At 43.8% G+C, this 15,066-nt stretch overlaps 1 protein-coding gene across 1 annotated transcript in view; it reads right to left on the reverse strand.

Annotated features, from left to right (window-relative positions):
• kcnq1.1 (potassium voltage-gated channel, KQT-like subfamily, member 1.1) overlaps positions 1–7,172 on the reverse strand; it is a gene marked incomplete at both ends in the record, with an annotated part of 38,175 nt that extends 31,003 nt beyond the window's left edge. Inside the window, one exon of the mRNA XM_083652891.1 lies at positions 6,796–7,172. Within this exon, the coding sequence (XP_083509017.1) occupies positions 6,796–7,172 (377 nt within the window). The remainder of the gene's footprint in view (positions 1–6,795) is intronic.
• Between the last annotated feature and the right edge of the window lie 7,894 nt (positions 7,173–15,066).

Consider the following 15,066-nt stretch of genomic DNA (forward strand, 5'->3'; position numbering starts at 1 on the left):
GGTCCGGTACCTCCGGCTTGGTCAGACGTTCCTACTGACACAATTGGTCATGTGTCTGCAGGTGGGAAGCCGGTGTGGTATGGATCCTGGTCGCTGCACTAGTGCCTCCTCTGGTCGGGCGCCTGTTTGGGGGGAGGGGAACTGGGGGGAACAGCATGATCCCATGCGCTACACCCTGCCGGTGAAACTCCTGTCAGGTGAAAAGAAGTGGCTGGCGACGGAGGAAGCATGGTGCTAGTCCACGGCTCTCCCCAGATTGGCAGAGGGGGCGGAGCAACGACCGGGACAAGTGGGGGGAATCGGTCAAGTACAACGGACCGTTTTCACAGCGGCCATTTTGAGGTGACAAAGCAGGGCAAACACAGGTGTAACCAATAACATTAATGATGGTGCCATTCCATTTAGGTGTTCCAGTGCCAGGGCCCTCATTCATTTTATCGGTTACACCTGTGTGTTACCTTAATTTGATACTCTAAATGCCTAAATGTCTCAAATGGAAGAAACACCTGTTCAGCATGTAATATAGGCCATGATACCTCAGTCAGGTGCCTCAGGCTACTGTCCCTATAATTTATTGCAGTAGTATTAATATTGTCTTTAATATATCGCTAAGGAAACCTAAGGGATTTCTAGATGAGTGGACCTGATGGAAACTATGCATAAGAGGGAGTTACAGTTTCCGGTCTGTGTTTGCACCATGGAAGTTCTTATCGCCTCATAGTACGGCCTGAGTTTATTGAAGGCTTGCCAGGAATCCAAACACCGCCAGCAAACAGATACAGATACACGCACAGGCTCGTGCACGCTCCCCACACGCACAGGCTCGTGCACGCTCACCACACGCACAGGCTCGTGCACGTTCACCACACGCACAGGCTCGTGCACGCTCCCCACACGCACAGGCTCGTGCACGCTCCCCACACGCACAGGCTCGTGCACGCTCGCCACACACACAGGCTCGTGCACGCTCGCCACACACACAGGCTCATGCACGCTCACCACTCACACAGGCTCGTGCACGCTCACCACACACACAGGCTTGTGCACGCTCGCCACACGCACAGGCTCGTGCACGCTCGCCACACGCACAGGCTCGTGCACGCTCGCCACACGCACAGGCTCGTGCACGCTCGCCACACGCACAGGCTTGTGCACGCTCGCCACACGCACAGGCTTGTGCACGCTCGCCACACGCACAGGTTCGTGCACGCACGCCACACGCACAGGCTTGTGCACGCTCGCTACACGCGCACGCTCGCCACACGCACAGGCTCGTGCACGCTCGCCACACGCACAGGCACGTGCACGCTCGCCACACGCACAGGCTCGTGCACGCTCACCCCACGCACAGGCTCGTGCATGCTCTGCACACACACAGGCTTGTGCACGCTCGCCACAGACACAGGCTCGTGCACACTCGCCACACGCACAGGCTCGTGCATGCTCTGCACACGCACAGGCTTGTGCACGCTCGCCACACACATGCACAGGCTCGTGCATGCTAACCACACCCACAGGCTCGTGCACGCTCGCTACACACACGCACAGGCTCGTGCACGCTCACCACACACACGCACAGGCTCGTGCATGCTAACCACACCCACAGGCTCGTGCACGCTCGCTACACACACGCACAGGCTCGTGCACGCTCACCACACACACGCACAGGCTCGTGCATGCTAACCACATGCACAGGCTCGTGCACGCTCGCCACACGCAAAGGCTCGTGCACGCTCGCCACATGCACAGGCTCGTGCACGATCGCCACACGTCAACACAGATAAAAGAGTGAGAAGAGTTGCTGGGGGAAGTTAGGCCGCAGCGTAAAGCAGGCAGGAGACTGTCTGAACTGAAGGAGCAGAACAAGCAGCAAATAGAAGAAAAGGAGTCAGCAGTTTGCTATAGCTGCATGTCTTCTGTCAACTGACAGCCACACTGTGCTGCTGCCTGTGCAAGTGGGAGCAAATTTGGCCATTACAGTAAGAGGAGCAGGAACGGTCACTGCTCAGGCTGGAAGCAACAAGTCACTCTTAAGATAATATAGTGTCCAGGTGTGACACAGCGGTCAGTGAGACAGTACAAACCTTATGACAGAGGTGGGGACTTGGACTGGCGACTTGGACTCAAGTTGCACTTAGGGCCACACACACACAGTGACTTGAGATTTGACTTGCGAGTTGAGACTCGTTCTCAAAAGACATGAGCCTCGATTCGTACTACGGTACTTGACATTTTAGACTTGTGAACTTTTTTTGGGGGGCAATATTTTCCTCTTACCCTGAGTAACGTTATCTAAATCCATTTTGTAGCCATGGCCTGGTCTATAGCTGTATGTTCATGTTACTTACTGTACAGTGGGAGTACAGGAGTGATGATAATACAGTGCATGCTTTGAATTCCTTAGATATGGGCACGGTGGCTCAGTGGTAGAGCTGTCGCCTCACAGTCAGAAGGTCCTGAGTTCGATTCTCACCTGGGACACTGTGGGCGCTGTGGTTGTGTTCCCCCCCATATCTTCAGTGCCTACTGCCCAGGTGGGGTATCTCGTCGTAAGGGCCTTTCTGGTTGTGTGGAGTTTGCATGTTCTCCCCGTGCTCCCCCAGGGGGTTCCTCCGTATATAACCCCCCACTAAAAACATGCAGAAGATCAGATCGTCATCGTCATCCGACCAGTGACGACAACATCCGAAGTTGGTCCCCGGGCGCTGTACGAGAAAGCGACCACTGCTCCTGGCCTGCCCCCCGGAGGAAAGGACATGCCTGGATGGGTTAAATGCAGAGGACACTTTTCACCGGCCACCGTCAGCATGAGTGTGTTGTGGCCGCATGCATGTGTTGTGGTGTTCGTGTGACAATAAAAGACGGGGCTTGTCCCGTTACGAGACTTATATAACTATGCAGTGTTATAAGCAGACTGGATGGCATGCAGCAGATGATAGGACGCTCGTTACAACATAAGAGACTTGAGACTTGACTTGGACTTACAAAAAAATGACTTGTGAGCATCTCTGCCTTATGAACAGCAGAAAATAAGATATTTAAAAAGACAAAGCAAAAGCCCCACAAAATGAACTAACTTTCCAAACCAAAGCCCACGCTGTGCTGTGCTAAGGGTTAAACTTTGTTGTAATTCAAATTGTTGAAAATGCCATGGTTAACGATGGGAGGGACAATTATGCTTATCGCACAATGCCATTCGATATGCGGCACACGGTTCACTATTCAATACAACCATACAACAATACAATTTAAAGCTCAACGACAATCTTTCTTGCGATGCCATTGACTTGCTAGGATGTAAACAATATCAACATGTCGTTACAAAGTGTAAATCATATAATATGGAAAGCTTGTGCAATTGTGATTGGCAAGCCATCTTGTTTGTGATTAACTGCAGAATAAAATGTATATTGTCACATCTTTGTATTGCAAATATATTATTCAGGTGATTATCTACTGTGTCTAACTATAATGAAATCACTTCCCTTATGTCTAGACTGGGCCCTTTGGCGCTGGCAGCCTGCTTTTAAACTCTAAACAACAGCTCAAAGCATTCCTCCTATCTATTATTGATCGACAGTTTGGCTTGCATTCTGTTTTGCAGTAAAGGCAAGGCAGAGGATGAGCAGTTAGTAACGGGGGCGGTTAAACAGAGGATGGGAAGTTAGTAATGCGGGCGGTTAAGCAGGGGATGAGCAGTTAGTAACGGGGGCGGTTAAGCAGAGGATGGGCAGTTAGTAACGGGGGCGGTTAAGCAGAGGATGAGCAGTTAGTAACGGGGCGGTTAAGCAGAGGATGAGCAGTTAGTAACGGGAGCGGTTAAGCAGAGGATGAGCAGTTAGTAATGGGGGCAGTTAAGCAGAGGATGGGAAGTTAGTAACGGGGGCGGTTAAGCAGAGGATGAGCAGTTAGTAACGGGGGCGGTTAAGCAGAGGATGGGCAGTTAGTAATGGGGGCGGTTAAGCATAGGATGGGCAGTTAGTAACGGGGCGGTTAAGCAGAGGATGAACAGTTAGTAACGAGGCGGTTAAGCAGAGGATGGGCAGTTAGTAACAGGGGCGGTTAAGCAGAGGATGGGCAGTTAGTAACGGGGGCGGTTAAGCAGGGGATGGGAAGTTAGTAACAAGGTGGTTAAAAAATAATCTAAAAAAAAAGCATCATGATCAGATTTTGATTGGATAGCATAAACAAATCACAGAGTGATTCATGCTAGCTGCTGCTCGCAGCTAACTACAGCCAAACAGATGTGTTGTGCTATGACTTCCAAAAGTAATTAGAAACCATCTATCCTTTCTGCCTGAGAGGTTTATCTTTCAAGAGCGTCTGGAAATTAATGTATTAATTGCATGAATGCAAAATAGAAATCATATTGTTGCTTTTTGGAAAAGTGCAGTAAAAGAAATGCAGGAGTAAATAAATCCCCCCCCCCCCCCCCCCCCACACACACACACACACACATGCACACACATAAGACCTTGGGTCTGTCTGAAGCTGTAGTTCTGGGTCAGTGTGCTCTTAACTGCCTTCATCACACTCCTACTCTTGGAAAGGTACCAAACCTAAGCCCAAAAAACCCTCTGGGCTGTTATTCATTGAAACAGCACCACCAAAATGTAACACCTCACTGTCTTTTTGAATTGATACAAAGTTGAAGAGTTTAATCTCAATTATATTATGATGGACTAACTAAGGTCATATCAGTACTATCTATCGGCCGATGTTCGTCTTTTTTTAACACATCGGCATCAGTCCGATGTTGCAATGTTAATATCGGTTATCGGTATCGGCCAAAATGTTCACATTGAGAGGAAACAATAATGCGGTAAATCTATGATTTATGCAGCTTTTCCAAATGTTTTGGAAATAAAGAAATCCATTACTTTTTCAAGTTCACAGAGTTTAGATGTGTTTTTCACTATATACACAATTTGATTATTATACAAATGTGTTTATACAGATCATATCACATCGGTAAAGATCGGTTATCGGCCATAAGAGCAATTTAATATCGGTTATCGGTATCGGCCAGAATTTTCATATCGGTGCATCCCTAGTCGTTATGTTGTGTTGGGCAATGCTGTAATGTATTGGGGTGTGCTGTGTTGGACCCAGAGATGCTCACAAGTCCTTTTTTGCAAGTCCAAGTCAAGTCTCAAGACTTTGAGGGGCAAGTCCAAGTCAAGACTCACGTCCCTATATGGATGAGCATTCTATCATCTGCTGCATGCTATCCGGTCGGCTTAGAACACTGCATAGGAATTCAAAGCATGTACTGTATTATCCTCACTCCTTATCCATTAGAATACAATGATTAGAGATGACATTAGTAGACATTTCTGGAATGTTAATGCACCAAAAAAAAAAATCCTCCTAAACCTTCAAGTCCAAGTCAACTCTCAAGTCTTTGAGGACAAGTCTCAAGTCAAGTCTCAAGTCACTGTGTGTGTGTGTGACTTAAGTGCGACTCAAATCCAAGTCTCAAGTCCAAGTCCCCATCTCTGGTTGTTGGACCAGACTTCCTATGAATCACTGCGACTTTAACCCGCACCCACTAGCTGCATTGCCCTGCACGGCATGCACCCCTCCCAGCGCTGCAGGGTCAGAGGGTGGCATCGCCAGGCGGGGGCCACAGTCAGTGGCTCTTCCAAAGGAGCCAGACTGCCAAGTTTAGCTGCCTGCTATCAGTGCCAGCGAGTGGGGACAGACAGCACAGATGGGGGGGTGATCTGGAAGCACGTTCCTCAACCAACACTCCAGTCTGGATCCACTGTGTAAAAGGGTCAGTTTCTCTGACATGCATGGGTGATACCGAGAACAATTAGTAGCCAAATGCATCATCTGCGGTACTTTTGGCATTTCAACCGTCACCGCCCGGTAAAGGCTGGCTGGGACACCAGAGGTATTTCCCAGAAGTAGCCTAACTGCATTTCGTCCCTTTGCCAAAACAGACAGATTTACAAATTATACACAAAGCTGTCACATCAATTTAGAATTTTGCTCAGTTATCTCCAAGTGATGAACCATAATTTGATAGCTTCAAATACTCGTTAGTGAATCTTCAGCCAATAAAATCCACAGATACTCCAAATAATATGCTATATTAAATCATAATGCTTGTTAGTTACTGAGTGTGTAGCTAGCAGCACTATTTACTTTTCAAGGTCATACACTCTCTGATACAATAAGAATGCTTTGCTACATTTGTATGTTGTCACAAGACCAGGTAGTCAGACTGCCTCATGTCTCTCCAGGCCCTGAATGAGTGGAGTCTCATATTATGCCTTTCTTCAGACTGCAGTCAAATAACCTAATACATTCAGACAATTGTAAAAAAACAAATCCTGTCATGTTGTGTACAGGTTTGAAAGGTTCAACAGTCTGTTACAGCCTCAACTGTGTTCCAGGACTGTCTGGGAAAAATAACTAGTATGGTGTCAGGGAAAATGTAGCTTATACTCTCTCCCAGATGAACAAAAGTATAATATTCCTATGATACTTTGGGGGACTTATTCTGTGAGACTATTGGTATCATGTCTGCTTTTCTCTTTTTTCCCTTTTTCTTCTTTAAACTACTTCAATCGCTATACAATATTGCTATAACAGTTTGTTGTCTTATCAGCGCGGTCTTTCTCAAATTGACAGGATTATTACAGTTCTTTGTAGTGAGGAGGGCTATCCATCAGCTCTATCAGCGCCATTAATTGCCTCTTTAATTGGGATCTTAGAACTGCAATTATACCCTTGAGTGCCCCGTGTAGGGCCTATCTTGATCATCAAGGAATTAAAAGCACTCACACTGAGAAGTGATAGACAAAGCATTTCCAGCCGGACGGCCTCTCCAGAAAGTTATACACGCGTCCTTGGAGGTAGGCGCGGGTGATGACCGGTCGAATCCCGGCGCTGTACACCGACATCCGCACAGACATGCGGGGGTGAGACAGGTAGGGGTGGAAGACCGCGGTGTGGGCAGGGCCGCCGTCCCCGGCGTGGGTGTTGCCGCCGTCCTCGGGCATCTTGTCTCCAGGGGCTGACAGCCTGACGCTGCCGGCAGGTGACCCGGGTTCATGTGCGCCAAACGCGGCTTCCGACAGCTCCAAGTCCGGTGGTCTGTTTCCACGTGTTGCAGCTGAAGACCTCCGTGAGTTCCGCTGACCAGGTGCGGAGAAGGACATTTTGCGGCTGCCCGGGTTTCCCTCTGTCGCTGCTGGGTTAACCTTTTCAATTAGTTTTCCCTTCAACTCAAACTGACCGTCATAATGTTCGCCCGTGTGCGCGCACCTGTTGCGCGCCTGGTCTCAGCAGGAGGACTGTGCTGGAGTCAGTGGGGAGCGGAGCCCCCTCCTCCCTCCCTCCTTAACTTTGCAGCTCTGTGGTTGTTGAGGATATTGTTGGGTGAGTCTCACTCCTGTATGAATACCACCTCACCTTACCACCTGGCTCTTTCAGAGAACTTATCAGCCTTTGCGAGTTTAGTGCGCAGGTCCTGCTTCAGCTAGGGTGAATTCAGGGTGAATGGGACACAAGGTCGAATGGAAAAGTAGAGTGTTTATTATTGTTTATTTTTGTTTTTGATAGGTGTCAAAGAGGAAGTTGACCCCCCCCCCCAGGGCATGAGGTGAGGAAAATGACATATTTACCTAGTTTTCATCATAAGGTCATAAAATTGTCATAGCTAATATATTGCACAAACCTTCGATGGAGACATGAATATATGATGTAGGCCTACTTCTGCAACACACTCTATGCTATCCTCTGAAACTAGAAGACGTGGTGGTAGCCTACTAACCCTTTTATACTAGCTTGTTGGCAAGGGAGCTAAATAAGGCTAGATTTTGGCGAGGGGAAAACTGCCATGGGAATTTTCAAGGGGCACCCTTGACCTCTCACCTCAATATATCTGAATGAGAATGGCTTCCATATCATGCCCACCTATGCTAATCCCATGCAGTAGATAGGCCTAAAAAAGAAAATCTGAATTTTGGGGCGCAACTTAATGACTAAGGAAGGAATATGGGGCATGAGGCTAAATCAGTTGAGAACCACTGCTCTAGATTAGTGGTTCCCAACCTCTAAATGTGTATCATCAAATATATTTTTTATATAGCCTAGATTATGCTGTGATATGACCATATAAAAAGCTTTGATTATTGACTGCAGAACACTCAAATTGTGTGTCAATTAAAGTAAGAGATGTCCTTATGAGCCAAATACATGCCAGTTGTTGTTATGGAAACACTATGTTGATCACTATATTGACTTTGTTGTCTGCTGAGAATATGTACCATGAATAGGTTTATATTGAAGAATATGGTCATTATGAAAATATAGTCATTATCAAAATGATGCATATTGGTTATGTAAGTCTCCCACTCTGAGTCTTGGCAGTTTTTAATGAAAACAGGACTTCCACTGCTTCCCTGTTATTTCTAGACCATGGCCTTATAGCAGCATCAGGAAATGGAAAATGTGCATGTGAAATTATAGTATGACTTAAATTGTAAAAGCTGCCTGATGCTCGTTGGTCGATCATAAATAATGATAATCATAGATAGATACAGTAGATAGATAGATAGATAGATAGATAGATAGATAGATAGATAGATAGATAGATAGATAGATAGATAGATAGAAAGAAAGAAATAGACATAGATAGATAGATAGATAGATAGATAGATAGATAGATAGATAGATAGATAGATAGATAGAAAGAAAGAAATAGACATAGATAGATAGATAGATAGATAGATAGATAGATAGATAGATAGATAGATAGATAGATAGATAGATAGATAGATAGATAGATAGAAATAGACATAGATAGAGAAAATATATAGATACGGTAGATAGATAGATAGATAGATAGATAGATAGATAGATACTGTAGATAGATAGATAGATAGATAGATAGATAGATAGATAGATAGATAGATAGATAGATAGATAGATAGATAGATAGATAGATAGATAGATAGAAAGACAGACAGATAGACAGATAGATAGATGGATAGAGAGATAGATACAGTAGATAGATAGATAGATAGATAGATAGATAGATAGATAGATAGATAGATAGATAGATAGATAGATAGATAGATAGATAGATAGATAGATAGATAATTATTTATCCCCAAAGGGACATTATAGTGTTGCAGCAGCAATTCACAAAGATGACAAAAACACACATAACTTAAAAAAATACACACAGTGAGGTAGGTACAACAAGTCATTAACACAAAATTAGGCTACAAAATATGGCCCCAAAGCATGGTAAAAGTAGGCTAAATATAATAAATAAATAAAAAGTTGGATTTTCCACTGAAAGAAACACAGATTACATTTTTAAGCATCTCTGATGAATTACAGTTTGACAGTAACCTGCTCAACCCAGGCATTAGTCAAGGTAAACCCCAGGGAAGCACAGCCTGCTTTGACAAGCTGCAAGGTCACATTGTGGATTCTTTCTTTCTGCAGTGACCTTGGACTAATACAAGGAGGGGGAAACAGGTTGGCTCCATCACATTTTAATAGGAGTCAAGTGGCGTCCGCGTGATGACAGCTTCTGTTGCCAGGTAGATATTAATGTAGCACAACTCCAACTGGTCCTCGCTGTTCATGTAGACTAGTTTTTGCTTTTCGCGTAGAAAGGGCAGGTAATTAGCCTGAAGGTCACCCATGCTCCCCTATTGGATTACGTGGATGTAGGCTATGTAACTGTTTTTGGAATATACAGTATATTGTAAGATGTGTGTTAATGCTTTATAACTCTGTCACATAGCCTACAGACATTGATTACATGCTTGTAGGCATACTGTAGGCTAGACACACCCCAGAGGAAGGTATCACATGTAGGCCATTGTAATTCCCAGAAAATGAGAAAATAGTTTCTTTAAAAAAAGATTGTTTTTCGTTTTTCCATTAATACACAAGTTTAGGTTTTGAACTATCGATTCCACATAAAATGCAGCCGTTTTAGAATCAGTAAATAAGTGTATCTTCTTGTTAAATAAAAGTCCAGTCCCCCTGGCCGCCTAGGTGTGAAAAGCTTCTCCAACTTTGAGGGCTTTTAGGAGTGTGAACATTCAAATAAGCATGATCTCCCTTCATTCTTTTTCAGAATACAATGTGTGACACATCATTTGAAAGTTTACAATCTGCACTTTCATAATCTGTAAAAAAAAAAAATGAAAAATGACCTCCGCCTACATGTGGGTCGAAATACCAGCAGCTGTCACATTAGGTAACCGCTACGGTTTGTCATTAGCGGGATTTTTATTTCATTTGTATTAAAAAAAAACATATTTAAAAACATACTTAAATACATTTTTTAAGAGCATACTGGGTTTGGAATCCACCCTTGTGTTGCTCGAAAAATAAAAAGAGTCAGGGTAGATAGGCTAAGATATCACTGTGGAGAGAGCCCAAGATAGACTACTGTATTTGACACTTTTTCAGTCATGACTGCCAACAGCTGCCAACAATGAATACATTTGACAACTCTCCATACAGCACCTTCTCCAGTGTCTTGTTAGCTCATCCTTATCTCACACATCCGTGTGACAATAACACCAGATAATAATTAGGTTTTTGTTTAAGCCATAATTGAAGGCAGACACCAGCTCATAAAGTAAACGACGCCTTCTACTAAAGCTGACAGCAGGGGGCAGTCACAAAACTATTGATGACTGGTGCCGGTGTCGTAATGAGGTGGGGGAAATGTGGAAGTTGACCTTTATCCCCACAAGGTCCTGATCCGTATGAGCCGAGCCTGGTCTTTTTATGAACCATCATCATGGACTCATCTAGTTGAGATCAATGAAGTGTTTTACAGTAGAGGCCCGGCCCAGACAGCAGCAACACATCACTTAGTTGCAGGCAGGGAAAAAGCAATGGCTTTTCATCATAAGGGATTGATGATCGCAAAAAGAGGAACGGAAGAGAAACAGAGGTTAGTAAAGGCCTTCTCTGAATCTGAGAGAGAGAGAGAGGAGAGAGAGAGAGAGAGTGGTCCTAAAATATCCTCATCAACCATTTCTAATGGGTTCATCTCCCTTATTAGTCTCAAGAACGACTTTGAACTCATCACCAGTTCCTTAAAGGGGAGCTTTACCGAAAAGGCCGAAAACTGTAAACAGTTTTGCAGACATTCGTTTAGTTTGACAGCTATTGAGAGTTGATTTGAGTTAAGTTGTGGACCAGTGATGTCACTCAAAATGATACAGTGCCTTCTGATGATGTCACTGGTCCACAAGTTAACTCAAATCAACTCTCAATAGGACGAATCAGCGTGACATCACAACCACCCAGAAATGCGGAATCCCGCAGCAAATTAACTAGAATGAGTTGTGCCAGCAAACAAACGTTAATATCTCAAAAACTATACATCACATCGCTTATATTTTGACATTCTGAGTATCTGAGTGAGAGCAGCAGTAGCTCAAGCATCTGATGTATAATATATGCATGTTAAGTATATAATAAAATTAAGTGAATTTAGTAAACAGCACAATCGGCTAGAGTGAGACACTCAAGGCTGCTTGTTTACCTTAATAACTCTGAGTGCCGTAATGCCGTTTGGCTGCAATGCATGTTCACATTTAAAACAGGACAGCTGAGCTCTACATGAGACTGGCTTGGATAGGCTACTACTACAGCACAGAGCCTAGGCGACTGAAGCAGTGGCTGTCACTACCAGCAATATTGAACAGTGCAAAACAAATAACGTTACATTACAGATCCTGACCAACCAATATGTTGAATTTAACTAGCTGGCAGGAAACTGACAGAATTACTGGCAGATATAACGTTAGATTCGCGTGTGCTCAGTTTTGAACCTAACCTTACGTTAAGGAGAAATAGAAACAGCAGCAGCAGCAGCCTGCAGTATGTTATGGAGCAACTTCATGGAAACAGGCGAGTTGAATTCACAGTTGAAGACTTGTTGTAACATTACCCATATTGCGTTGAAAACAGGAAAGAACGTGAAGTTTCTTCTTTGTCTTAACATTTTCACAACAACACAACCGACTTCTGCTTATCCTCATTCCTCCCCTCCCCCTCCTCCTCTCCGCTCTACCGCTTCTCTCAACTGGGTGCGCTTGTTGAATGCCGCCCGCGTGGACTTGTATTTTTTTTAAATAATTTTAATTAATCACGATGGTCCGATGTAGACGGCTCAGAGGTCGATGGGGGTCGGCCCATCGACGATGGTCGATGCCATCATCCATCGTGCCAACCCTACTGGCGACTGACAACCGTTGTGTAGTGTCCGTGCCAAAGGTCATGAAAATCATTGTATAGCTCACTGCAAAGACAGTAAAAGTAGGGTTTGTTTGCTGTCTAAAGGGTGTTACTGCATGTACGCCATTTTGACACCTAGCAAAACCCCACTTTTGACACTGACCAAGCCTTGTGGGTAGACTGGAGGATCCTAACAGCACTTAGGTCGGCTCAAAATGTATGCTGACATAAGTAATGCTAGCATTGCAGCATGATAACATCATTTCTGCTATCCTATACTAGGCATCTTGCACGCCTGCGCGGCCTCACCCCCCCTGCAGCTCAACTGCTGTGCGGGCTCACTTGCTCCCTCGCTCGCCCTGCAGCTGGGAATATGAATATGTTAATATTCCCATTAAATACTCATCCCTATAGACTCAAATGTTATTTTATAAAGTTAGGAGTGTGAACTGGTCAATACGAGGTCTGATAGTAAGAGTTTTACAGGGTTTACAGTTCTTTGAATGTGTCCCAGCCAGGACACATCAATAAGTCATGTGTCCTGAGACACATGGTCCACCTGCTCTTTAACATGACAGGTCATTCCATTTGTTCAGAGAGTCAGGGACATTATTGTTTAGCGTACTGCATCATTAAAAGTTTGTTTTGTTTGCTGTCAAAAGGGTGTAATTGCACTTACGCCCTTTTGACACCTAGCAAAACCCTACTTTTGACACTGACCAAGCCTTTTGGGAGGTAGAGGATTCAAACAGCACTTAGATCAGCTCAAAATACATGCTGACATAAGTAATGCTAGTATGGCAGCATGATCACATAATTTCTACTACTACTGTATTCTAATAAGAAGAGTATCAACTTTCCAGTTATACCCAATTTATGCAATTCCAAAAATATCCAAATAGAAAAGGTGCAAATAACACATTTATACAGTATGCAAAAAAATGCATGGTTTTTGCAAAACTGCATGGGATTAGCATACTGTGGGCATGACTGTAAAGGGGAGACTCTCCTTTATATATAGACTCCCCTATATATATATATATATATACAGTATATATATATATATATATATTTATAGTATATACACATACCCTGTAGCACATAGACTTCCCCACCACATGTGCTCAGGAAGATGCTTTTGTCCAGCATCCTCCATGTAATGGGATATTTTATTGATAATAGACTATAATGACAATATAAGACAATACAAGAATAAAAAGGTACTCGCACCCACATCACCCCCTCCTCCTCCCCACCAACCCAATACCCCTGACTTCCTCTATTTTCTATTTCCCCCTACTTCTGTATTTCCTGAACTAAATACATTTGAAATACACCTTGAGTCTTGGAGTCTTCAGTCTGAACTGATTCAGGTACACAGCTGATGTGTGGTGAGAAAAACACTGTGATTATACAGCAATGTCTGCCGATCTGTACGCCAAGGTAGACCTCACCAAGAAGGTTAGATATCAGAGAGGCGAGAAGGAGGAGAGGATTGTGGACATCTATGAGAGCGCAGACACCCTGAGGATTTATGAGAACCCCTCAGCGGAGGAGAGGACACCACCAGACACTACTGAGGGTCAACACCAAAGTATCTATCCATCTATCTATCTATCTATCTATCTATCTATCTATCTATCTATCTTTGTATCTTTTTTGTGGCAGCTAGAATTAGAATTACAAGCTAAAATTAGAATGTTGTTTCTTTTTACTTTTTGTTCCTATCGTTCCTTTTTTGTGTGTGAGAGCAAATATTTAAAAAGTAGAAAGAGAGAGAATATCCCACGACATCTTGTGCAGAAAACATGCCACTAATTGGAAAAGTGTAACATGTGTGCTTGATATAAATGTCTTCCAGTTTAAAAAAACAGAGCATCTTGCATCGCATTTTAAAACAATAATTGACGGTACCCTTGGCTGTAAAAGTTGTATTGCTTTTCACATGCAAAAGTACCCTAACAATTTGGTAACACTTTATAATAACGTTCAGTCGTAAGTCATTTATAAGCCTTTAGTTAATGATGAACTAACCATTTACAAAACATGAATATACATTTGTAGATGATTAATACATGTTATGTTAACATATACAAATGTGTTGTAAGTCATCTATAAACTTTTAGTAAATGAAGTGTTCCTCACCTGTTATAAATTATGTGTAAATAATTTACAATTGATTTACAAGGCGTTCTGCATCCCCTAATCTAAAGTGTAAACCATTCATCACATATAAATGTGTTACATACAAGGGGGTAGCTCTGTTTGTCAAAATTGAAGCCAATGTGGAAGTGTCCTCTTTGCCTGCAGGGGGTGACCAATTTGTTTGTGGACTTCTGTTTTGAGGCCTCAAGTATGGCCTCAGTAAACACTTTCCTAATGTGTTTATGGTCTCAATCGCTAGTTTCAGACTATGTTGTAGTTGCAGACTATGTTTTGGGGCGTGATTGACAGGTCGCTTAACCACTGATCACACAGCTCGCCAATCACGGACCAATAGCAGGCCGTGCTCTGTGGGAAACCCCTGGACTTGTGTGTCGAGATACAACATGGCAATGGCCAAAATGTCATACGTGAGGCGTCAAAAAACATAAGTCCACAAACCAATGGATCGCACCCTGCAGGCCATTCGAAAGAATGCAGGTTTAAGTGCACTTCTGCATTGGCTTCAATTTTGACAGAGCTACCCCCTTGTATGTAACACATGTATGTGTGATGAATGGTTTACACTTTAGATTAGGGGATGCAGAAAGCCTTGTAAATTATTTGTAAATGATTTACACATAATTTATAACAGGTGAGGAACACTTCATTTACTAAAAGTTTATA

The sequence above is a fragment of the Poromitra crassiceps genome (genome assembly GCF_964638095.1).
Source record: "Poromitra crassiceps genome assembly, chromosome: 16".
Lineage (NCBI taxonomy): Eukaryota > Metazoa > Chordata > Actinopteri > Beryciformes > Melamphaidae > Poromitra > Poromitra crassiceps.